Raw genomic sequence first — 26,656 nt, forward strand, 5'->3', positions numbered from 1 at the left:
CTTCTTTTTTGCCTCACTGTCTGAAGTGTTAACAACATTTTAGGGAACAAATTCATGTCTGGCCGAAGGACGTACATGAATAAAATGTCTTCAAGTTCTGTTATTTCACTCTTTCTCACTGTATGATCTGTGCATCATGGGCCTCAATCCAAATTTGATTGTAAAAATCAGTGATATATATATTTTTTTCAGTTGTGGATGAAAATTTAAACAAGTTATTGTAATGCATTTTCTATGCGTCTAAATTGGACCGTGATGTTTCACATTTAAAAAATTTGCCCTGAAAACATTTTCCTGTAACATTTTGACTGCCTTGAGTTGGACTGCATGGAAAATATAATAGTAATAGGTCAATATGGCAAATTTCTAATATATAAACATTTGGAGTCTTTATGCCAGAACTAAGACACTTGTTTAGTTTAATTAATGCAGCTGTTCAGTATCCTCTGCAGTGAATGGGTGCCGTCAGAATGAGAGTTCAAACAGCTGATAAGGATGTAACAGAAACATGACAATAATCCATAAGCAATCCGCAAGACTGTTAATGTCTTGTGAAGTGAAAAGCTGCATGTTTATAAGATAAACAAATCCATCATTATGAAGTTTTTAACTTCAAGCCATTTCTTCCGGCTTTCTTACAAACATGCAGGATGTCCCTGCGGGTGAGTAAATTTTAGGCAGGTTTTCATTTTTGGGTGAACTATTCCTTTAACTGATTTGTGGAATTATGTTATGGAAAATCCAAAGAGGTGTTTGTAATATTTTGTCTATATCAGATCGTTGTTGATATTATTGTTTGATTAAAAGCTTTGCAGTTCAAATACAGGCCTGATATGAAATATGAAAATGTCAAATACCAGTTTTTGTAATCAAAGAGAAGGGATGAAGAACAAAACAAAGATAGGAATAACAATGCCAAGTCAAGACTTCAATCAGTTTCCATCTGAAATGTTCTTTTAATCAGCATAAAACATAAGTTTGGCGCAATTTATTATTTTAATACAGTTGATCCCAGTGTGTTTTTGTGTTGATATTAACAAAGCAGGTGCTATTTTGAAGCAGGAGTGTTCCAGACTGTGGCACTGCCCGTTTGATATTAATCAGCTGTGATGAAAAAGTGTTTCCTAAATATATATATATATTAAAAAAGAATAAAATAAAATTGAATTATTTGTACAACAGGAACTCTGAAAAAGAGACACATCTTACAGTAAAGTCCCTTTAAGTTTAATGTCAAAATTTGACATTAAAATGTATTAATACTGCTAAGAATATCATGCATTTTGTATTTTTATGTTTATTATATTATTTAATTGTATTATTTGCATTTTAAAAATGTCCCTAGAAATTACCCTAACACCTGCAACCAGTTGCGAACCATTTTTTTGTAATCTATTGTGATTATAATTTTGTAATCGCTGTTTCAAACTACCTATTGTCCTGTTGCTTTTTTAATTGTACACTTTTCAGATTGACATCTATTCCATCTGACTGTTTGTATCTGCAGCAGAATGTAGCAGTGATAAGGTCAGAGCTCGTGTTGATCCCTGAAAACAGCAGTTGTCCTCCCAGTGGGGTTGACGGTCAAGGGTCAACAGCTTGAGGTCAGTGGGGTGGAACAGGAGTGGAGTGACTACACTGGGGTACAAATGATCTCTCGCTCTTGTTTCTGTGTTTGACTCGTGCGGATTCACACATGCACTGAACAGGTTTTGCCACAGCTGCTCCTCAGTGGGGATTTTCAGAGATCCACATTCAAAAAGCACAACTCACTGCAGGGTGCAAAAATCTAATTCATCATCTTCAAAGCGGGTTATTATTAGGGGAAAAGCAAACAAACAACAACAAGACTTGACATTCTGAGAATAAGTCTGAATTGTGAAATATGAAGAGCTAGAATTTTTAATTTTTTTGTGGCAAAAAAAAAACGAACAGAATTTAAGATTAATTAAGATGTGAACAGAATTCTGATGGGGAATAAAAATGAGAATGGCCAGATATAGCCTATAAGGTATGTAAATTCAGAACTGACAAAAGAAAAGTCAAAATTCTGATTTTATATTTTGCAATACTGACTTTTTTTATTCTTAGAATTGGGGAAACAAAGTACGAATTGTGAGATATAAACTCAGAATTACAAGAAAAACAGTCGTCATTACATTTATTTGTTTGTTTGTTTGTTTTTAAATGTTGTTTTTTAATTTTATTCCGGCAAAAACGGGTGATATTTCAAATTACAGAATGGAACTTAATATTTATTTACTTATTTACAAGTTGTTCAAAACTAACGCAAATTTGCGAGATACAGCCTATCCTATGGGATATAACTTCAAAATTCTGATTTTATATTTCGCAATATTTGTTTTTTCTCTCAGGATTGGAGAAACAAAGTTCGAATTGTGAGATATAAAGTCGCAATTACATTCATCCATTCATTCACTCGTTTATTTATATATTTATTTATTTATGTATGTATGTATCTTCTATTTTATTCAGGGTGAGGTGATAGGCTATTTACATTCCAATCAAATTACAGAATGGAACTTGATGGAATATTTATTTATTTATTCATTAACAAGTTGTTCAAAACTAATGCAAATGCTTCAAACCAAAGCAATGGCAGTTTATTATAGTCAGGCTCTAAATCAATTTAATAGGACAAGACTCTCTCTCTCAGCTGAATGGTGCTGATGCTTCTCTTGTGAATGGATTTCTGCGCATGCGCGGCGTTTCCAAATATCACACGCGTGTTGTGTGTTTGATAGGAGGGTGTTACTGCAACGGGATGTTTCACTACGGCTTTCTGGATGAAGAGCAGGCGGATACTCTCCGTTCATTAGCGAAAGCACACAGTACGAGCAGATATGTGGGCTGAATCCTCAGCCTTGGACTGAGAATGGGTTAGACGAGCGATGTTGTGTTTGAAACTCTTCTCATCTCGCAGCGAGAGCAAAACAATGAGGACAACAGCAGACAGAGACGGGGACTGATCAGTGTAATTCATTCCTGGACTTTCTTTTCTCCTCCTTGTCGTTGAGATGATAGTGGAGCTGGTGTGCAGCGCGGTGGCTCTGCTCCTCTATATGAACACACTGAGCTCTGATTTCTGCTATGATGACAGGTACAGTGCTTCTCCATCACTTCACCTCAACACTTCAGCACAATAATGACAGGTGTGTTCAGATAAATGGGCTTTTATTCACACACACAAAGTAACCCGTATGTTTATTGTTTAGGATAACAGCTTTAGTTAGCCTAAATTATTTACAAAATAGTTTCAGATAGATAGATAGAAATGGTTACCATGGGAAACGTTTATTAAGCGGGAGATTAAAAGGTAGCATGTTGATTGCTTTTATTTAGTTTATTTATGACACTTGCAATATATCTAAGAAACTATATCTTTGTTGTTTTACATTTGTTCATTGTTTAGCGAGAACTGTTGAGGAAACCGGGGCTAGTTGTCACATTTTTCACTCAAGTGAATATTTTTTTAGTTTATTTTAATTAGCATGAAATAATGAGCATGTAAAAAGTAGCCTATTGTGCAAACACGTATAGTTAACAACATGTAAAATATGTGACAACTTGCCCCAAGTGACTCAAACACTACAAATGTTGTATATTTTTCTAAATTGAACACACCCATTTGAGCTCATTAGTTCATTTAGTAGACATCAGGTCCTGAAACAGATGTGGACGGAGAGACATCCAAAATGTGCACTGCTGGATCATGGTTGGGAAACAGACTGATCTAAAGCATATTTACTGAGATATAATCTCTGTGACAACTAGCCTATCCCATATTTGACTTTGAGACAAGATTGCTGTTACTGTCTTTCTTATCATTACATTAATGCTTTTTTTCTGGAAAATTGATTAAAACCTTTTCAGCATGCTTTGCGAGACATAACCCTGGGCATCTTTTGTGGGTTTACTGCAGAGAAATGCCCCATGAAATGATGGGTTTAGTATAGTTGCCCATGCAGAAGGAAAGTGATCATTTGTGTAAACATCTCCAGCTGCTTCTGATTCTATTAAGATTAATTTATAGACTCCCAGGTGGAACCTAATCAGGCTTTAAAGATCATTTCAAGGACCGACATCAGTGTCCATGCCATAATTGTTTCAATATATCATTGTCAACAAACTGACCTTCAACTTGCCAATCAAATGTAAATCATTGATTTTCAATTGGTCATATATTTAAATACAGATTCAGCAAGTGCTGATCTACTCCGTGTTGACAGACAAAATTTCATGGGTGAAATCCAGTCATTCCAATAGGAATCCAGGTGATTGGGAGTTTCGAGTGAGAGGGAAAAAGTTCCCCACGCATATTTCGCTCATGCTCAAGTTGGTCATGACCAACTGAAAACTGCTTAGTTTTAAACCGGTGGACAATGGACATTTTGCGCACAAAATTCTACAGAAATTTCACGGAGGAGACTGTAAATTTTAGCTCTAACTAGTTGTCTTTAGGAGTGATGCAAATAGTGTATCTCACACACTGCGTTTAAATGTTAAATCACTACCCGTAACCTTTAATTTTCAGATGAGACCCAGTGCTAATTTAAACCCTAGAGATGCATACATGCATGCATCCTTCTCTGTCCCTCTTGAGTGACCACAGATACCCAATCAGTACACTGACCTTACAGAGTCATTCATCAAATCGACCTTCTCACATAAAGGTCAACAGTCTTGCGTCCTTCACCCGTTCCCCAGGGTTTAAGTTGCTTTGATTTATGTGTTTGTGTGCACAAGGCATAATCAAAGAATCTGGCGATTGGTTTTCTGTGATTTCCCATCTCGACTCCTGGGACTGGTTTCTGTCTCTGACTGTGGTCATGCACCAGCTGTTGAAGTGCAGTTGCAATCCTAGGCTTCCAGAGCTCTGGAATACAGCGCTCCGTCTCTGTTTTCTTAATCACGTCAAGTGTTTTTCCTTGGAACGGTATGGAGGCTTGTCCACACTCCATGCGCCAATGGTAATATCAATAAAAAAGTGAATAAAGCATTCTTGGTATGAAATGCGCAACTTGACTGAAGGCAGAAGACGTCAGCCAGTGTTAATCCTACTGGGGGAAATTTATTTTTACATGTCTCGAGAGCGATGTTTGAGAGCCGGCATGTGATCTTATGCCAATTGTGCTGCTCTAAAGCATTTTCCATGACTCTGACTGAGAGTTATACATTGTTATTGCCCTCTGGATGAGTTTCACGTTGCTTGCAGAGATAAAATCTTGCAGTTTGTTTTCAATGCTAGAGTTTTATCAGTGAAGAGACTTCCAGAGGATGTTGTTTGCTGATTAGCTCAGGTTCAACCATGTCCAAATCCGTTGCAGAGGACATGTTTCCCCCAATATTCAAGTTTTTGATTAATTCAGTGGATATTACATTTGAAGAGCAGTTGCTTCTTAAATAATAAAGTGGTTACAGTTGATGCTTGGTACTGTAAGACATCAGCAGTATTGCATTGTAATAAAAATCAAACAGACTTGTAGTCGAACAAAAGATTTGCATACGAAATAAGGGTTTTAATCCAACCCAGTCATATACTGCTGCCCACTTTTCTTCATTCTTCATGTTTTGTTCATCTGTAACAGTCCTTAAACATGACTTTAGAAATGTGAAATGGGCCTCAAGGGGGATTTACAAAGAAAAGATCCATCTCTTTTCCAGCTGTGTGACAAAATGCATGCTTAACAAGTTGTCATGCGTATTGCTGTGAAGTTACTTTTGCTGTAACTTTGATATCTCCTGCAAATAAGCAGGGGATGTTTTCTCTTTATTTCACTAACTATTTAGCAGTATCTCAATTGTTCCTTTCGGTTTGATGGTTATCTGGTGCACATGTGTGTTTTATCAATGGGGAGGCTGTATAGCACTTTGTGGCTTTTATAGGAGGAGTGTTTCATTATGTGCCTTTGTGTGTGTTGTGATTGATAGATTGTGTCAAAGAGAACTCACACTCTACGCTTTATCACCGTATGTGTGGTCTTGACAGATGTACAGATTATAAATAATTAAATTGCAATTAAATTCTCATATGAAACGTTCATACTACATTTTGGTCACATTGATGTTTTTGTTTCACTCTCATATCCATAATGATTGACAGCTGTTTTGTTACCCATATAGATTTGATGTAATTCTTAAAGTAAAATATCACACATTTGCCGTCCACAAAAATATAATAACAAAATACTTAAGCGGTCTATCGTCTTCATGACATTAATCCTTGCTATTACTGGCCTTAGTATTAGTTAGCAACAGACCATTTATTTGATCAAATAATTTGTTCTAGACATGCTCTCATAATTAATTTTAAATGTATTTTAAATATTTTTATTTTTATATATTAAATAATATAAAAATATTTATATAATAAAAAAAATTATATTATTGTAAAATACTCTCACCTTATCTGGATTTTATAATGGATCAATGATTTTGCATTCCTTTGCAGCTCATCCTGTTAGTATCTTCAGTCTTTTTTCCATTAAGTTCTTCAATTCAGGGTGTATTGAAACTGTTAAAATCCCAAATATCCACATTGACACCAGAACATTTAGCACTTTTTTTAAACCCTTCTAACCCAACCACTGTCATTCAGCTCTGACTGCTGTGGGACGCAACATGAGCGATGCAGTGAAGAGTGACTGATTGAAAAAGGGTAATTTGAGATGTTTGGAGGCTGAAGAGAACGCTTAAACCACACAACCCAGACAAGTACATCACAGAAATTATATATTTTATGAAGGAGAGGCAGATGGGCTTCATCAAAAGTACCAAAATTCATTTTTAAAATCATTTTGAGTGGTTCTAGTGAGCCAGAGGCAAAGTGAACGAGATGCAGAGCGAGTGAGTAACTGAAAGGTTTGATTTGCTGCCAATGGAAATGGTTGCATTTTAAAACACTCTGCATTTCTCCCTCGACCCCATAATGTGCTGTATTATTCCTCCAGTGTAGAACACATGTAAGTTTTTAAGTTCAAACCTACCATCCCTATTGATTTATGCATACTCTATGGGAGTCTGTGTCGATGTTATGCTGTGTGTTGGGGGTTGATGCCTTGATTACTTGCAGATTTGCGCTGGTTATCCTTCTGTGGCCAGCTTCGAGGAACTCTGCACATTTAAACACCGTCTGAATCCACAATCAGGGTGAAACCCCTCGTGTACCGGCCAGTGACACCAGCCTCCCAGTGAAGGATCATCTACAGGCAGAGTTAAGAGTAGAGTTTCTTGAAAGAACATAGCCAGTGTTGCAACAAAGAGCATGTCGCCTTTGAGCTTTACTATTGGTGTTGATATATACCACCATGGAATTTGACCCTTTGTACCCAGAAACATCAAATAAATTGTTCATTTAATAGAAAAGGACATTAGTTTTGTTCAAACGTGAGTGGCTGGAGCAGAAATTTAATGCAGTAGAATATGCAATTACAATGAGATTCTCTATAGTTTGCCACTATGTGTCTCAATCATTCATCGTATCACATCAAGCAGAATTTTATTGTGTGCATGGACTCTAGACTCTGTCAGTGATCCTGTCAGTGCCACTATGAGGTAACTTTTGGAAACGTGAACCCGCTTACGTTCCCTCATAGAGGTCGTACCAGTGTAAGTCTGGATCAAAGGGTTCAGCAGAGCGGTCGTTGAGTTATGAAGTGTTCACACATGATGAAAACCTCAGTCCTGGGGTCTTGCAGAGTTGAGGCATAACTTCCCATCCAGGTTAATGTTCAACAGACCTCTGAATATGGTTTCTGATGGTTAAAATCCAGAAGATTTTTTGAATGTATGTGAATACATGTAATACATTCAGTCTTTCCAAAAGTTTGCAGAGTTCATCGCCTTTATATGGCTCGTGGTTTTTGTGGGTTTTGTGGAGTCTGTCTGTTCTGGTCCCCAAATCGGACTGAGGCAGGCTTGTGCTGATTTTTATTTATGTATGTATTGACTTATTTTATTTATTTATTTTAAATTACTTATTTCTAACTTTCAGTAGGCTGTTGGATTTTAGTTTTTAATCCTTACATTTCTAATAGCATCACATTTTACCATCTGTCTGATTTAAACACACCACAGTATCATAAATTACATTGTTCTTACAATAATGCCGAATCAGCTTTCGGGTTAAAGTTTTATTCATTCAGTTCCCAACAACAATAAAATCAACTTGGCTGTAAGTTGTAACTACCATCACTATATGAGTCAGTAACTTTCACTGGATCAGACCATCTCTTCCTGGGTGTTTCATTGGTCAGACTTGAGAGATTGTTTAAATCGGATCATCCGGCACTGATTAAAAAGTTGTATTTTATATTGCAGTGCTTATTTATAAGTTTAGTTTTGTTCTTTTGCAAACTGCCAAATCTGTAAGTTTTTGTCTTCATAATATTTTCCATTAATGATGATAACCTCGGGCTGAGGGACCACACACACTTTAGCCCAGCGATTATAAGCTCTATCTGCACTGGTGTCACATTGCACTGGGATCTGTCTTCTCCCACAAACACATAGGTGGGCATAAAAACTCGCCACAGCAGGGGGAAATTCAAACCCTCACAAGCCCCCACAGATTACACACATTCGTAGCTGTTTGCTGTCTGTGTGATCGATGACGATTGTGTATCATCTTTCGGCAGTTCCCGCTCTCAGCACTCTCTGCCTCCTCCTGTCTTTGTCTTCCTCTTTCTTTTGTTCTCTGCTCTTTCAAACACTTCCTCACCAGCCTCATGCCAATTTGGAATCAAGGGAACACACAAAAATAAATCCTCCGTTCTCAATGTCAGTTCTGTGCATCTAACTGACAAATCCTCTAATGAATTGATGCCTTCTGCTCAGGTAGAGATTAATGACAATCATAATCCTGTTGAGCTCAGAGAGTGTGTGTGTGGATATAAAGGGGATCCATCAACACGGTGTCATGCCGTGATAATTGGGCGGCCTGGTTGACAGGTTAATCACGGGGTGATCATGGTTCATGTGGAGCATTTGGTCCTGATCATCTGTTAGGAGGAAGTGAGTCAACTGAATCAAATCCCAAGTCTTGTTAAACGCTGCTGATTGTCTCTTGTATTGATCTTTAATCTTTGTGCTGTTTTACTGGAAAGACCAAAGATAAACAGTCCAAGACCACCAGTGAAAATGCTTCTGTTTTGCATTTGTGTAGTTTAATGCAGTTTTTCCATTACAAACTATGGTCAGTGTCACGGTCCATGTCACAAATGTTATTAGTGACCTAGAAATAATGCAGAATCTCATGCATTTCTCATTAATTTTATGCCACAATGTTTTACATTTGACAAAATCCTGAAGCTTTATTTCCCTGGTTTGAATTAGATTTCTGAATCCCATATTTCCTGTGAGGTTTCCGACTTTTGGATCTCTCTGTAAAGTAATGTCAAAGTAAAGATGCAAATAGTGAACAAAATGGTCTAAATTGTGTTTAATTTGTGCAGTAAAGTGGTTATGTTGTTTTGTGCAAATAAAAAAATAAAGCAAGCATGTATGCATTTTATGTATGGATATTTATAAATATTCATAAATATTTCTTGACAGTGTTCCAGCAAGTATGATTTTTCATGAAAAGTTTTTTTCAGACTGTGCTAATAAACACAAATATTTTAGATTGTTCTTAATTTCCTCAGGAGTTTAGCTTTTTTATGTGCAAAAAAAAGGAATATGTGAATTTTTCAGTTTTTGTCAGCTTTATTTGTGGTAATAAACAAACTGTTTATAAAAATGGCTTAAATGGTTTTTGTTCATTTTTTTTCAGTATAGTAGTTTTGATTTTTTTTATTTTTAATACAAAAAAAATTCAAGCTGCAAAATAAATGAATTAATACAAAGTAATCAAATCTGTGAATATGACTAGCGATAAATCAAACAGTGTTAAGTCTGTTAGTTTGCCGTTGTTTTTTTTTTCTTTTCTTTTCTTTCCAGCTTGATCTGTGCTAATGGTTCTCTGTGCTTGACATTATTCATGCACATTCTGCCAAAGCTACCTGCAACCTAATGAGGGCCTCTAATTTTGCCTTCCTGGATGGATTTTTATAAATTACTTGAAATGTCACATCTCCATGCCCAGCTGCTTTATGAGTTCAATAGAGATTCATTAGGCCGTGTCACAGAGTCCATCATCGCGTCTAGTCTATTCAGCCAAATTCTCCACACTCTTAAGCTCAAATGCATTTCTAGGTAATTACTGCTGCTTCAAAAGGCACGTCATTTTTGAATTCCTAATCCGAGGGGATGTTTTTATAGCCTCTCACTTCGTAAAAAGAAACGCAAACAAGGCGAGAAGGAAATGTAATGGTTTTAAAAGGCCCTCTGCTGTATTTCTCACACCTGTAACCCTCTAGCGCTGAGCCATTAATGCATTTCCCATTATACAGACCCTCAGTATTTTTTTTTAAGATGTAGCTGTGAAGGAGTATTGTGAACATTTGAAGAAATTTAGCTTTTAGTTTGTGATATGGACACTCCGATTTGAGAAATTGTTTTCCAAAGAACAAAGAAAGCATCTAAAAATTCCCATATCCAAGTAACCTTCCCTGAGGGAAAGCTGCAACTCCATCGTTTTATACATATGACCTGTGCTACATCACTCAACCTACATTATCTTAATGATATGCTGTGTGTATAGGGAGGGGGCGATGTCTAATGCTTTGTGTTTTTCCTTTTTATTCTGCTCTGAGCTATAGGGCATCATTAGTAACCATATTCGGGTCATATTTCATTCCTATTCAAATCTTTTTAGGGTCTGTAATTCATCACCAGTCCGGAAGCAATCTGTTTGCTTTTCCTGTGTTTCCCCCAGATAAGAGGCGCATAGAGTGTTTTGCCTGCCGTGTAAAGAGATCGCAGTGATATGAGGACTTGTTTAGGTTCACTGTCTGCAGCACACTCATTGCTATGCAATGCCATTACCGGTCAGATGATACAGTTAATTTATTGTTCAGGTGCGGAGGGTTTGTGTGTGCGCTTTTGAGAGAGAAATGTCTGAGTTTTTGTGGGTATTTATTGTTCCCTGAAGTCCACATTATAGTATGTTTCTGTCTGTTTTAGATGCTATACGCACTGTACATTTATGTAAATGACCTCTGTTTTGATTGGTTGGTCATATGTTCATGGTTGTAATGTCTAACCATCAGTGCTGGGTAGTAACTGATTACATATAATCTGGATTATGTAATCAGATTCCAAAATTAAGTACTTGTTATTAGAGTATATTACTTTTTAAAATGCTCATTGTCAGATTACAGTTCATTTTTATAGATTAGTTATTTATCAACTCACAAACCCTCTAATGTGTAAACTGTAATCAGTAATAGACTACAAATTGTAATTTACCCAGCTCTGCTACTCATGATTACTCTTTCTGACTATTTCAACTCTAATTTTCTTAAATGATGAGAATGTAATGTTTATCTTACATTTGATTTTAACTGGATTTGAGACCAATTTTTCAAACCATGAGCTGACAAAGGACCCCCTGCTCATTCTTCAGTGCTGTTTTTCTCTTATCTGGCTTACAGATAGTATTATTCCTCATGCGGTGTCTGGCTCTAGTAACATCACACCATCAGGTCCTGGAGTTTGTGTTTTATCTGGCCTCGCTTGATTTCAATAAATGGAAAGAAACCATATTTCAGAGTGGGATTTAGATAAACTCCTGCCTGCTGTGTTTATCTGTCTTGGAGTGTGTGAGCTCTGAATATCTCCGATATGACATTCATGGCTGTTCTCAGACACCATCTGTCAGTTTTTGATGAAATGGACATTTCTACTGCTCGATGTGTTGCAAAGATTCGCAGTGCACAATAGGGGTGTGCGATATGACGATTTTTGATCGTGGACGATAAAAATGTCTCCACGATCTGCTTTTTAAGAAATATCGTAGTATCGCACTACCGCGCACATTATCAAATACAGTTCTGGCGCCTCCGTCTCTATATACTGTACAACACGACATACAGCAGTAGAGTTACTCTGACAGGACACTGCACTTATTCGCGATCGCAAAAGTACATTATTTGCATACAAGCCTTGCTGGTTAAATGTTTAATTCGCGCGCTGGTCTGACGTGCGCTTGTTCTGAGCGCATACACCTGAAGCACGCGCACTAAAACGCCTGTCTAACAGCGCCTGATTACTCAACTAAGTTATATTTTGCGCTAATACTGTCAAAACACACAAGGTTTACATACAGACTGAGTTGGTTATCTCTAAAATGAAAGTAAATAGTTAAGAGAGAAACGGATGCGTGCCTGTATATTAGATGCATGCAGCTCTTAAAGGGACAGGACACTAAACATGCTGTCGACTGTCATTAAAGGGATAGTTCACCCTAAAATTTATTTTCTGTCATTATTTACTCAGTGGAAAACCAAACAGTTGCTGGTCCACATTGACTTTGATAGTAGGAAAGAAAAATCCTATGGAAGTCACTGAGGACCAGCAGCTGTTTGGTTTTCCACCTTCTTCAAAATAGCATTTATAAATGTTCAACACAAGAAAGAAACTCATTCCGGTTTAAAACAACTTTTGAGTAAATGATGGTATAAAAATACAACATTATGACAGAATTGACAGACAGATGACAGAATATTAATTTGTGGGGGAACTATTCATTTAACGTTAACAAAACAACAAAACGCAAAAGAGAAAAATCACTCACTATTCTTGACTGAAAAACTTTAATACAGTTGCTTTAGGAATCAGTCTATCTAGTGTTTTATTTTTATATTTGTTCATTCAATTTCATTGAATGCTCTGCTAAATACACCTATTGTACCTGGAAATAAAGCACTGTTTGTTTTATTTGTATATTATGTGTATTTGTAATGTGTATCTTTGTTCTTATTTTTTAATAAGAAAAATAAAATAATGACAAAGATTTTTTTTATCTTCGCCCACTTTGGCCTAAATATCTGCCATGCATCTTTGTCTTTCTAGTTTGGCTGTAATGCTCAGACAACTTGTAAAACCAAAATAGTAAAACTAACAAAGAATCGTGATAAAAATCGTGAATCGTGATATTTCTATAAAAAATCGTGATATGATATTTTTCCCATATCGCCCACCCCTAGTGCACAAGATAGAATACTATGATCCAGCAGTATGTCTAGCCACAATCTAATCTCACTTTGCTCTTTTTTTCCATCTTTCTTTCTGTTTGTTTCTCAATCTGAAAACAAAATGATTGTAAAATCTTTTAAGATGCTTAAATAGTTGCAATTTCATCTAATAAAAAGCTGAAACTACCATAGGTAAAATGCAATGAGTTGACAAGCTGCATTTTTTCCCCCATCTGCTGCTTTAAATGCTTGTGCTGTAAAGTTGAGTGGAATCTGATTGGCTGTCAAGTCCTTCAAGTCCACATATTTGTAGTTTTGTCTCCTCTAAATAACCAGAACTCAAAGATATTGGCTTACAAACTGCATTAAATGCTCTAAATTGCTGTTTTTCCTCACTGAACTCTCAACTTCCTTGGAAGTTTGTGTTCCTGAAAACATTCAGATGCTTATTTACAAGATATTATTTCTTGCCTTACTCAGTGAAGATTCCCTGTGGTGTTTTAGTAAGAATAAGTGGCAGATGAGTGGAATATTACACAAGCTCTAATTCAAACCATGGCAGATTTCTAACATGCATAAGCCTTATGAGTGTTCGCTGTTCTGTGAGCTTATGTGGAGTTTTTGAGGAAGAGGTTGTTGTGGGACACAGCTGGTTGCTTGCCAATTAGTGGATGTCCTGAAAAATGTTACAAAAAGAGAAGTCCGAGAGGAATGGATGAGGAACACAGATGAAGAATGGAATGTGATGAATAGGTCTGCCCTCATTCTTAGTTTTATTCTCTTTCTTGCGAGTTTTGTGTTTTTAATGACTAGTCTTGGGCAGCCGGACAATGAAAGGGCTCCAAAAGAACCTACTGTTCTTCATTTATGGATCTGTACACTTCACTTTTACTCTCGCCCCTCTCTGGAGTCGGAATACATTCAGCTGTCTTCTCCTCGAGCAGGTGGGAGCTTTTTAGGTCACTGTGACATCCAAATAACCAGCTTACTTCGCTCCTCCTGATAACACCAGACATGTATCATCAGACGAGAGCAAGATTCTGAAATACAGAGTAAATATTTCAGAGTAAAAAATAACTATAACGTGGGCCAAAAAAGTATTTGTAAACGTATTGTACGAATGTCCCTGCACTAGATTAAATCTAAAAATGAAACCAAATGATATTTAGTTTAAGGTACTGTACAAATTGTGGACAAACACCTGTATTTATTCTTATAGGACAACTGTGATCTTTATGGGAACTGAAAACTAAAAACAAAAAAATGTCTAGTTTATTTGCTTGCAGAAATTACTTGATTTATTTTGGTATCCAATGCATTTAAGGGACATTTAAGTGTGCTTTATATTATATTTTTGGGGAATTGAGTAAAACCATCTATGATCATTTAAAGGCAACAGAATTCAAAAGTGCTATCAAATTAGCATCAGTCCCTGGGGTGGTTCCTGTAGATTACATTTTGATTTGCACAGTAAGGCAGTGAGTAGAGAGACATGGATTGTTGCTGGGAGAACCGGGCACTGTCAGAATTTAATCAGGGCCATCATTTTTCACCACTGAGTAGACAATGTAGACATTAGCTTTTAATGAACTCCTCAGACTCAATTATTGCCTATCCAGACAACAGAAGATGGGGATGAGGATATGCAGTTGATAATATTTCACTGCCTAGTTACTTCCCTGTAATGTACATTGCATTTTGAACATGCATTTGTTTTGAAATGCAATACAGTCCGGATCCAGACACTGGTGCCCGGTTGGGTGGCCCTATAAATCCAGCTTTAACTGGATTTTATAGAAGCCATTTATGTTATGAAAACTATCACTGTTAACGCTCCAGTCATTGCCTGGTAAGAGCATTTGTGCTCCATTCACATTTTATATGCAGGGAAGGCCTGCATATATATTTTCATTAAAAGCACCTCAATGGAGGGCCAAGAAACACTTCAAGCTCACACTTTTCCAGATGTGCAGCTCAACATCCATCACAGCGTTCAGACGGTGAGACTTTACAGGGTCTGGATCATGAGAAGTGAGGAAATCAGGGATTTTTCAGGCTTTTACAGTAGCAGGTTTGCAAAAGCTGTAAAGTATTTTTGTTGTCCCACTTACTGTTTAATATAATAATGTTCTATTTTATTTTAATTTTTATTTTAGAGTGAGATAAACTAAACTTGGCACCAGCTACTTAAAATATTTGTAAAAATGGCAAAAATGGTCTAATTTAAGGACACGTGTTTTAAATGTAAGTGGCAGTACTTTCTGAAGGTTTTCAGAGCATTTAAAACATACCTGCTCTCAGCTTCTTAATTAGTTACTCAATTAGGCTTGATTTTAAGTGTCAGAGCTTTTAAGCTGTGAAATACTCAATTTTAAATCCTGAGTCCAGCCAGCGATGTGTCTGATTGACTGAACTGCAGTGGTTTTATAAGGCATTGATTTCCTTTAACTGCGGTTCTCTCTGTGGCTACGTCTGCCACTGGGCTTCTTATGGATATCATCCATCATTGAGCTAACAAGACTTCTTTGTGCTGAGTGAAATGGCTATTCCATTAGCATGACATTGCTCTGGGATTAGCCCAGATGGCTTGTGTGGAGATGAGTGTCAGTTTTGCTGTAGCGAGGACGCTCTCTCAGATCAATTGTCAAAGTGAGAAGAATCACACATACTCATTGGGTCTGCTCAGATCATTAAAATGATTGTGAGTCAGTGCTGTTTGTATCCATCACATTTTTTTTCTCCGTTTATCTGCAGTTGCTATCTCTTTGAGTTTGAATGTGAGCAATCTGTATTTTTCTCTCAAAAGAAGAATAGATAGTGATGCTTCCAGTAGGGTAATAAATTTTGCCTGTTTATTATTCTATTTATCATTTATCCTTCTTTATTTTCCCGTGTATTGGGTTTCTGCTTTATTTTTCTGTTTATTTATTTTTCTACATTTCATTATTTTCTCTTTTTCAGTTTATTATTCTATTTTTATAGTTATTTATTTATATATGTATCTTTATATACTTTTATTATTTATTTTCCAGTTTATTTTTCTACTTTATTATTAATTTATCTCTCTATCTAGGCAGTGCCCTCCAATAATATTGGCACCCTTGGTAAATATGAGCAAAGAGGGCTATGAAATTTTAACCTTTTGATCTTTTGTGCAAAATATTACCAAAAACTGCTAACACAACAGTTTTATCAAAAAACAAATATCTTTGATACATTTATGTGCCAGAATTACTGGCACCCTTTTAGTCAATACCTTGTGCTGCCTCCCTTTGCCAAGATAACAGCACAGAATCTTCTCCTGACTGATGAGTTTGGAGAATACATGGTTAAGGGATCTGAGGCCATTCCTCCGTACAGAATCTTTTCAGATCTTTCCCATTTTTGAGGTCCATGCTTGTGGACTCTCCTTTTCAGTTCACCCCACAATTTTTCTATGGGATTCCAGTCAGGGAACTGGGATAGCCAGGGTAAGACCTTGATTTTTGTGGTCAGTAAACCTTTTTTGTTGTTGTTGTTGATTTTGATTCATGTTTTGGATCATTGTCCAATCACGGACCATTTTAAGCTTTCTGGCAGAGGCAATCAGATGTTCATTTAATATCTGTGAGTCCATGATGCCATGGATCCGAACAAGATGTCCAGGTCCTCTGGCAGAAAAACAGCCCCAAAATATTAAAGACCCACCACCATATTTAACTGTGGACATGAGGTACTTTTCCATATGGCTACCTCTCTGTGTGCGCCAAACCCACCTCTGGTGTTTATTGCCAAAAAGCTCTATTTTGGTTTCATCTGACCATAGAACCCGATCCCATTTAAAGTTCCAGTAAAGTCTGGCAAACTGAAGACGCTTGAGTTTATTTTTGGATGAGAGTAGAGGCTTTTTAATAGAAACCCTTCCAAACAATTTGTGGTGATGTAGGTGATGTCGGATTGCAGTTTTGGAGCCTTTCTGACCCCAAGACCCAACTAACTTCACAGCTGCAATTCTTCAGCGGTGATTCTTTTGAGATTTTTTGGCCACTCAAACCATCTTCCTGACAGTGCATTGGGACAGGATAGACACACGTCCTCTTCCAGGCTGATACATAACACTTCCACTTGATTGTAATTTTTTAATTATTACCCTGATGGTGGAAATGGGCATTTTCAGTGTTTTTGCTATTTCTTATTGCCACTTCCCATTTTTTGCCGCACATCACAACTATGTTTTTTGGTCTTGCCCATTGCATGAGTAAGGGAGTTTGGCCTATATGTGCTACCTCATATTTATACCCCTGTGAAACATGAGGTTATGGTTGAACAATTTCCTGTTCCTACTCAACTTGGTGTACTAAAAATTAAAAATATCTATGAAAATATATTTTGAAAATATTTTGCTCATATGAATTCATAGGGGTGCCAATAATTGTGGTTTTTTTCCCACAGATTTTAACATTATTAAATTCAAGGAGCTGTAATATTTTGGTCTAATTAAATGCCCTGGATCACTGCATGCTGTCGCTGTATGTTTGTCACAGGCCCTCTCTGTAGCTGTTGTTGGGCTAATCAGGAAGTGTTCTCTGAGCGGATGAAAGAGTCTAGCACTGAAGGACACTACCATTTCCCTGCTCCACCCCAGTCCGCCAGCGCCTTTGATGGCTGGAAAAAAACTATGTGCGCTCTGATTGGCTGTTATAAGTTTTTTGCGCTCATGAATGGGTTCCAGTAGACAAGAGGGCTAAATCTTAATCAAGATCTTGGCCTAGTTAAATGCTCATGCCAGAGTTGGCTTTAACATCTGGCCAGCTGTGAGTGCCTAGTGGCTTTGATCACTGCCTCTTTGCTTAATTGTTTTGCTTTTGTTCACTGCATGACCCCTATAGATGCCTTTTAATGTGAATATATGTTGATGAATGGTGGCACTGAATCGGTTATTCTTTGTTTATTCTATTTCTTTCTTTCTATTTCTTTAATTTGCATTATGCTGTGATCAAACAATCAACAGTTTCTTGTTGTAAATAAATTCTTATGTAGACACTTTATATTGTCTACAAATAAACATAAGCCTACAGATCAAAAGAAACACAAATTTGGCCTTTTTTGACTGGTGGTGTATATGTTGCATACTTAACCTTTCAGATGGATGACATGAGATATTGCTTCTGATTAAAAGTGGAGCACACAGTGATTTGGTGGTGATGTTCTAGCCAGAAGCCATATGGGAGAAAGAATCAGCAGGATCAGGCATTTCTTCTGTAATGAGTTTATGATGTATATCAGATGTTGTGTAATATACACAACACTGACGTCTCCTCAACAACTGAAATACGGGCTGGGAGATGTGGGTTCAAATCGTTCGAATAATCTGAAATATCAGTGACACTTTAAGAAATCATAGTTTTTAGCGAATGCAGTGAAGAATTGGTTAAATTAAAGGACTAGCAATTGTATTTTAGATTTGTACGTCTTATTTTGTATCGTCATTCTTTGTTGAGGAGATGCTTGACATACTACATCATATAATTTTGCTTTTTGGCCTAATTGATGTTTGTACACTTGCTTTCTTTAAAGAAATTGGGGAAATCTTGCCAGTATGAATTAAATGAAACCAGTCCATCAGAGTGGTCCAGCATTTGTGAATGCGGTGACATTTATGAGCGTGTTTTTGATGCCAGTTTCCCCAGAATTGTTTTCTATAGAGCGTTTATGAATACTTGCCAGCAAGGGGTTGTAAAGACTGCAAATGAGATTTGCTTGAATCTGTTGGAAAACACCAGTGTTTATAGATACTGCTTCATGTTAAGCGAAGTAACATTTTAGTTCATTTATTTTCTAAGACAGTCACACAGCTGATTGCTTTTCATTACTGAGTTTGTTAAAACTACAAACACAAGGGTTTCACGCATCTCTGTTGGGACAGGTTTAAAGTGATTAAGACCTTGTCCTCCAGCTGTGCCCCTAAAATACTCTGGCTCTATGATATGCCTGTAATCTTGTTAGCGTCAGATTAACACCGCAGCCATGTTCCCCTGTGCAGGAATGCAAAACCGTTCTGTCCCGCTCCAATACTCAGCACTAATCTGCCAGTATGAAGAGTGGTGCAGGTTTTTTATTTTTCTTAACATCTGTTTCAATGCACTGTATTTTAGCTGTTTGACAGATGGTAGAATACTGTCTTTTAAAAAATATTAATGATGATGATAACAATTTTGTTTGTAATAAGTAATGAAAAGTTGATGCACATAAATATAAAATAAATAATAATAATAATGTTTTTGTCACATCTGCTTTATTGTGCTGCACTTTAGCTGTTTGACATGGTAGAATATGATCTTTGAAAAAGTATTATTATTATTATTATTATTAATAACAATAATAATAAAAATAATTTAGTATCGATGCAAGATTTTTTTTTATATAATTTTGTGTAATAAAGTAATGAAAGCTTGATAGAAATAAACAAAATATAATAATAATCCTAATAACAACAATCATCATCATCATTATTATTATTATTATTATTATTAAATTTGTTTTATTAGTGAATAAAACATTTCATACAAACACATTCGTTTATTTATGAAAATATTTATTATTATTATTGTTGTCATTGTTTTAAATCAATACAAATATTTATGTATTTTATTACCTGCAGTGTTTACATCTAATCAAAGTTCCAACGGCAACTAATTATATAGAGCCGATTAGTTGTTTTGGAAACCCACCAACAATTTTATTTTGAGAATATGTAGAATAATTGCAATGAGCCATAACTGCTTATGAACAATGTATAACATAACCTCTCCTTGTACCCTCAACTGCACGTTTAATGCGATTACTTTCATAGCACAGGCTATGCTGGAATTGAATAATGACTCCACATCAAGCCGCCCTCACAGTCAACTGCATTAACCTTCTGAACTCTCAGTGACTGAGAGGCTTTGTGAGGCGACTCACAAGTGATTTATAGAGATTATAAACACTGGAAGCTGAAAACTTCATATGTATGTGGTGTAAAGTGGATTGTCAATGAGCATGGATAGATGCTCCAAGATAGGACTGTAATTTTTCAGTCCCTCAAGGAGACAAATTACGCTTTCTGGATTTTAGGAAAACGTAAATTTACAGGTCGTCACAACTTGAGTGCGTTTCCTCCTCAAGGTCCACAGATAAACCTCATAATGTAACTCAGCCTCATTACTGCTATTCAAAACAACCAGCTTTCTCAGGCATTGCTTATCTTTGGGTCAAATAAGGAATGGTAAGTGGAGACATAGACCTTTTGCTATAAAACTTAAATATTTTGGAGACACTCAAGTGGTCAGTGTCACAGCTGTCTACCGATGAGCATCTTGGGTTATATAAATTTGATTGGACCACACAAAATCTAAACACACAGGGTACGTTTGTTTGCCTGTCTACATCTTTGCTTTTGAGTGTGTTTGTAATAGTTTGTAGAGCAGTACATGCGATTTGCTAATACCTTCAGTTATGACCTCGGAGCAAAGCTGTTCATAATGGACCAAACTATATTCACAGTAATCTGCTGTGACCCAATTAGAACAAGATTACCTCATAATCAAATGTACATGACATAAGCACCTACATAAATCCAGATAAGAGTTAATAATGTACAATTGTTTGCAAACACTGGTCCGTTTCTGAAACGTTCGGGATCTACTGTCTAGAAATGCTACACAGAAGAGCTACATAGATTCATCTAATGTGGTGTAATCTAATAATTTAGAAAAAAAAGTCTTTTTTTATTGTTAAAGCCAATTTATATATTTAATGTATTTATGTATTATATATCATAGAATTATATATTATGTATTTTTTATTGTATTGTCTTCATTTGGCACTTGAATAGACTAATATAATTAAGAAAATGCCAATATGTGGAGTAACGTTTATGATATGATGGTTTGTGACCTCAATGCAGGGGTCATAGCGTGATGGAAGCCGTCAATCTCTTTACTTTCCCAGCATTGTGTTTCCTGAGTCGAAAACAAGTGGAGGCTTTCTCATGGAGTCACAGAGAGCTCTATAGACAGAGATATGGGTCACAGGAAACCACGCCACTTGTACTGAAGGCTTGATGTATTAACTACCACTGAAACAGACTGGAAAAGTATTATTCTCTCTCTATTTTTTGAGGGGGGGTATTTATTTTTGTTGGATGTTTATTGCATTCCATATCACAGCCTTCTACCTACTGTAAGATTTAATCTCTGACTTTATTTTATTTTATATCTAGGATATATAGAGCCTCGTTGGTCTCACTTTTAATTCTTTTGTATTCTGAGATAAAGTAAATGTGCCCATGTTCATTCCCCCGTGGCCTTGGTTTTCAATCTCACCCTTTGGAGATCATTGTAATTTAAATATTCAAATCAGCTCCACTCCCACATCATTGCAATCACAAATGAAAAGAATACATTAAACTGGTGAATACATTAAGAAAGCGCATATATTGTGCTACTGTCACTGAGGGGGTAGCAGGATAGTGATGGCTTTAATACACTGTGAAATACTATGAGTTCACAGGTGCTATTACAATTTACAGCACTTATTACAGAGAAGAAAAGCTGCATTGGGATGCCATTATATCGAAACAAATATTTATTTATTTAACATTGTACTTTTTATTAGTTTAAAGTTAATTAATTTTATTTTAAATTATTTTAAACATATTTACACAAACTCTCTGTTAATAGGATTCAAGTGATTTCAAATATTAGAAACTTTTCATGTTGCTCTTTATTATTTTGTGTAAAATAAAATAGTGGCATGAAATCAAACTGTAAAGATGTTGGGTTTTTTGACATCCTTCATTAATTGTCATAACTAGGGCTGTCAATGAATACAATTAGGTTGTAAACGCCACTTTTATAATGTTAATGTTGTAAATATCTTTTGTTTATGCAATATGGCACCTATTTATGTTACCTCTCTCTTTCCATCTTCTTTAGCCGAGCAATCAAAACCAACCAAGACCTCCTACCAGACACTCCATGGATGAACATCCTGTACGATGACTTCTGGGGCACTCTGCTCACCCACAGCGGCAGCCACAAGTCTTTCCGCCCCCTCTGCACTCTCTCTTTCCGCCTCAACTATGCCCTGGGTGGCTTGGAACCCCGGGGCTACCACCTGGTCAATGTGGGCCTGCACTGCTGCGTCACTGCGCTCTTCACTGCATTCTCTCGCCCCCTGCTGGGTGGAGGACAGTGGAGCCTGTTGGCGGGTCTGCTCTTCGCCTCTCATCCCATACACACTGAAGCGGTAGCTGGGGTGGTGGGGCGAGCAGATGTGGGTGCAGCTTTTTGCTTCTTGTTGTCCCTGATCTGTTATGCCCAGTACTGCCGTCTCAGGCCCAATGCAGTGCACTCGAGTGGGATTGAATGGTGGACAGCGCTGTGGCTGGCTGGGAGTTTGGGTGCTGCTGCGGCTGCTTTACTGTGGAAGGAGCAGGGAGTCACTGTTCTGGCCGTCTCCGCCGTTTATGACCTCTGTGTTGTGCATCGTCTAAGACTCCGGCAAGCAGTAATGATGGTGCTGAAGGTAATATTTGATTCTCATTGTGTGAATCTGCCTAAAGTCCAATCAAAAATGGAACATGGGCACGGAGGTGGTACAAAGCCTGAAACTTATAGGCCCGGTTTCACAGACAGGGCTTAGACTAAGCCAGGATTAGGCATTGTTCAGTTAGGACATTTAAGTAATTATATAAACGTGCCTTTGGAAAAAAAAAAAAACATTACTGGTGTGTATCTAAAGACAAAACAACGGCACTGACATGTTTTAAGATCAGTCAGTGCAAGTTTATTTCAGTTGAAACAGCTCAGACTTGCATTTTAGTATAGGACTAGGCTGAAGCCTTGTTTGTGAAACCGGGGGTTAATATAAAATATAATTTTTTGAAATTATATTTGATTTAAATCCAGAGTCTAGTTTAAAGTGTATTTCAGCTAAATCTTGAATACTAGAAACTCAAAGTTCCTACCCATCTTGGAAATGCATTTTTGTAATGCAAGAAAATCACCCAGATGTCTTAGAAAATGAATTTGTATTTAATCTTTTACTGCAATGCTATAATAAAACCGTTAAATATAGACCTTTAGGCTTGTAGGTGCATTTCCAAAAAATAAATAAATAAATGAAATCTGTGTGACTTAACTAAAGTATGTGTGTTAAAAAAAAATAGTGTGTTGCCTTGGGAACTAACTGATATAAGTTAAATTTAAAGTGCTAAAATATATAGCAATAAATAAAAACATAAAATGTAAATAAAACTTGAAAAAAAAAAAAAAATAATTAAAACATTAAAATAAATTCAAAATATTAATAAAAACTATTAGTATATAAATATTCAAATAGCACTAGTGCAACTTTGCATAAATGTGTTTGGGCACTTAAAATATTTATTGCATCATCACTACATTTTTAATGATCTTCACAGGTGCTGGAAAAAGCCACTCCTTTCTGCCGTGATTACATCAAATTTAATTAATTCTCCAGTCTGCGTAAATGTTTTAACATAGACATTTAGTCATATATTTGATATAATGTGTCTGTGTGTGATTTTTTTATTTTATTTTTTTATGTCACTTTCTGTTGTTCAGTGCGGAGAGAAAAAAAACCCCAACAACTTTAATTTGGCTTGAAGCTTCAAAATGCTTGTCTGAATGGCAATAGAATTGAAGTCCTCTAAAATGCTCTTATACCAGTAAAAATAGATATTTGGCAGTGAGTTGAAAACATGCAAAGTAATTGTACTGCCTTTCTAATAATATAAGAATCCCATGTTTTATATATATTTTTTTCAACCTAGGTGTTATTAAGGTACTTTAAGTATTACTTAACACACTCTTGAAAATAACGTCTTGGATAATAAGGGAACCGTGAAAGTGGCTTTTACTTGATATTTTTCTATAAAAGGGGTATTTTACTGTGTTTTGTCGTGATAAGATTACCCTATTAAACAGACAAATGATAAGTGTTGCATTATGGCAAATGCCATTTAGCTGTGCAATGATTCTGTGGGAATTATCACACTTAAACTCATGATCTGTTCTGTACAATACACAAAGCTAATATTTAAATGTCCCTTTTTATCAATATTATGATAAATGGGAATTTTTGCAGCTCTCCTCCACCCGTCTCTAGACAATAACACAAGGGTAATCTTACCAGTCCAGACTCTGTACACAGATGCCAACCCCACAGCACATCTGGGCTCTTTATCGTGGCCTCTCTGCCCATGTCTCCGGCTTTTCTTGCTGGTAATCATGAGGTGCACGAGAGGGGCGACAGGGAGAGATTACAAACCCTCCAGACGGCCACGAGCGCATGGGAACGCAAACAGAGGGAGAAAAAGGAGGATGAGGAGGAAGAGTAGAGAGGAAAGGAAACCATGCCCTCACTTCCTTTCTTTCTTTTTATCAAAGCACTTTCTCGTTTACTCTTACTCCCATGGTGTAAAATCGGCTCATTGGCTTTCTATGCTTCAGAGGGGTCTCATTAAATGCAGAAGAAACGGTCAACAATAAAAGATCCCACAGGATCTTCTGAAATGGCTTTTGAACAGCGAGACTCTTGCTTTGCATATTTAATGTCACGCGTCTTAGACTTTAAATTCACGTGGTAATGAATGCGTATCAGGGTAATGAAAACGGATAAGGCACCCTCATTGATATTCCAGAGGCTACAAACACCCCTGATATATGACATTGCTTTGATTTGAGCAGAATGCGGTGTGAGTCTAAAACAATATGCAGTAGATTAGTTTTGAGGTTCGGCCATACGAGCGCACTATGCAGATAGAGGGCAATTTTTCATCCCATTTGCTCTCTAATCGGACGGAGATGAGATAAAGCTCTGGTGATTGTCTGGAATGCGTTCTGCCCTTTTTCTGAATAGCACATGGCTGCTGGTTTAGCGTAGGATCTCCACACCACCAGCCAACCGGTCTTATTCTGGAAAAAAATAGGGGGAAATGCAAAAAGTTTGAGGACTGATTAGCGAGGTAAACGAATCCTTCAAGCTTCACGAGAATTGCTTCGTAGTCTCTTTTAAGGTAATTCAACAATGACACGCACAATATTTCGGCTCATTTGTCTCAATGATGTGCGAGTGGGAAGATTTGCTCATTACAGTCAACAATTTGATTAATGTGGGGGCATTTTTGCTGTGACGGGAAATTCAGCTGTGAAATGATGCCGTGGATCTCACATTTCCTTGAATACAGTTCATTTCTGGTGTGTAATGACTTTTAGATGCATGAACTGTCTGAGGTGTTATATATTGATGTCACTTCGACTGTAGTAGGTCTACTGTTGATGATGCTCCTACCTTTTTCTTGATGTTAAAAACTGAAAGATCTTGATTGAATTTGGACAGTGTCCCAATGGAGAAGGCTGTAAACCCACAACCTTCCTCATTATAAGTGGTGTGATTAGCAGCAGCTAAAACAAGCACTTCCTTTGTCCTCTGCAGCGTAATGAGTTCAGTTCATCAACGTCCTCCAACACCCTGTCTATTTCTGTCTGGATTTTGCACTAAATGCAGAGGTCATTCGATGTGTTTAATGCATTCTTTTTATTTTAGTTACTAACTTTATAAGCAGAGAAGAACATTTTCTTGCAGGAATATTGCTGTTTGTCTGGTGATTGTCCTTCACATCTCCGTCGATAAGGTCTTTATGGCATCTCCAATCTAAGATTGATTTTACAGTTTAGTACAAAAGAGCTGGAACAAAAACAGGTGATGAAATGGTGCTCATTCAGTTCAACCCTGAACCATAGATTGAAGTGTCACACTCAGTGGGAGCGGAGGATCTATTGTGGCTTTAGTCCATAAGTTTCTGACCCGTTGTGTGTGAAATAAAGGAATCGATATTTGCGGCATCTAATTTCCCCACTCTTTGAGCTCGACTTTCCCAGTATGCACTCTGTCAATTGTCATGCTGTGCCCACAGAGCCATTTATATTAGAAAAGGTTATTCAATTTTACACTCAAAGAACTGTTCAGTATGCTGGATGTAGTATATAGTATAAATGCAAAGGGATGTTTTTCTCCTTTTAATGTGCCATGGGTTATTTTCTTTTTTTCCTTTCTCTCTCTCTCTCTCTTCTTTCCTTTCTCTCTCTCTTTCTCTTTCTCTTTCTTTCCCTTTCCCAACTTTTTCTTTATGAACATCACATTAAGCAGTCTTAGGATCTTTTTTTTTTTTTTTTTTTTACTTTTTATGTGTACATGCTTGTCCTGAACCCAAACTTTCAATCTGAAAGAGGAAAATCCTAGTCCTTACTGTCATTAAATATGAATTACACTGCCCTCCAAAAGTTTGGAAACGCCCTAGAAATGTGGGGTTTTGGACAATATTGGCATGAATCCTTTTTAATTTGTGATAATTTTGCACTGATAAGAGAAAACACAAACTACAAAAACACTGTATTACATAAACGGTTTATACATAGAATTTTTTTTTTTCGATTCATCAAAATATCCACCATTAGCAGCTATTACAGCTCTGCATAATCTGGGCATCCGAGCTGTCAGTTTATTCAAACATT

At 36.8% G+C, this 26,656-nt stretch overlaps 2 protein-coding genes across 2 annotated transcripts in view; both read left to right on the top strand.

Moving 5' to 3' along the window:
• LOC306859027 (scavenger receptor cysteine-rich type 1 protein M130-like) overlaps positions 1–26,656 on the top strand; it is a gene marked incomplete at both ends in the record, with an annotated part of 112,205 nt that overhangs the window by 30,438 nt on the left and 55,111 nt on the right. The window lies entirely within an intron of this gene.
• The window catches only part of LOC306858407 (protein O-mannosyl-transferase TMTC2-like), a 32,487-nt gene continuing 8,546 nt past the window's right edge, over positions 2,716–26,656 (top strand). The window contains exons 1-2 of the mRNA XM_079398937.1: positions 2,716–3,121; positions 22,052–22,643. Coding sequence (XP_079255063.1) covers positions 3,039–3,121; positions 22,052–22,643 — 675 coding nt within the window. The 5' untranslated portion in view covers positions 2,716–3,038. The remainder of the gene's footprint in view (positions 3,122–22,051; positions 22,644–26,656) is intronic.

The sequence above is a fragment of the Barbus barbus genome (genome assembly GCF_936440315.1).
Source record: "Barbus barbus genome assembly, chromosome: 39".
Taxonomy (NCBI): Eukaryota; Metazoa; Chordata; class Actinopteri; order Cypriniformes; family Cyprinidae; genus Barbus; species Barbus barbus.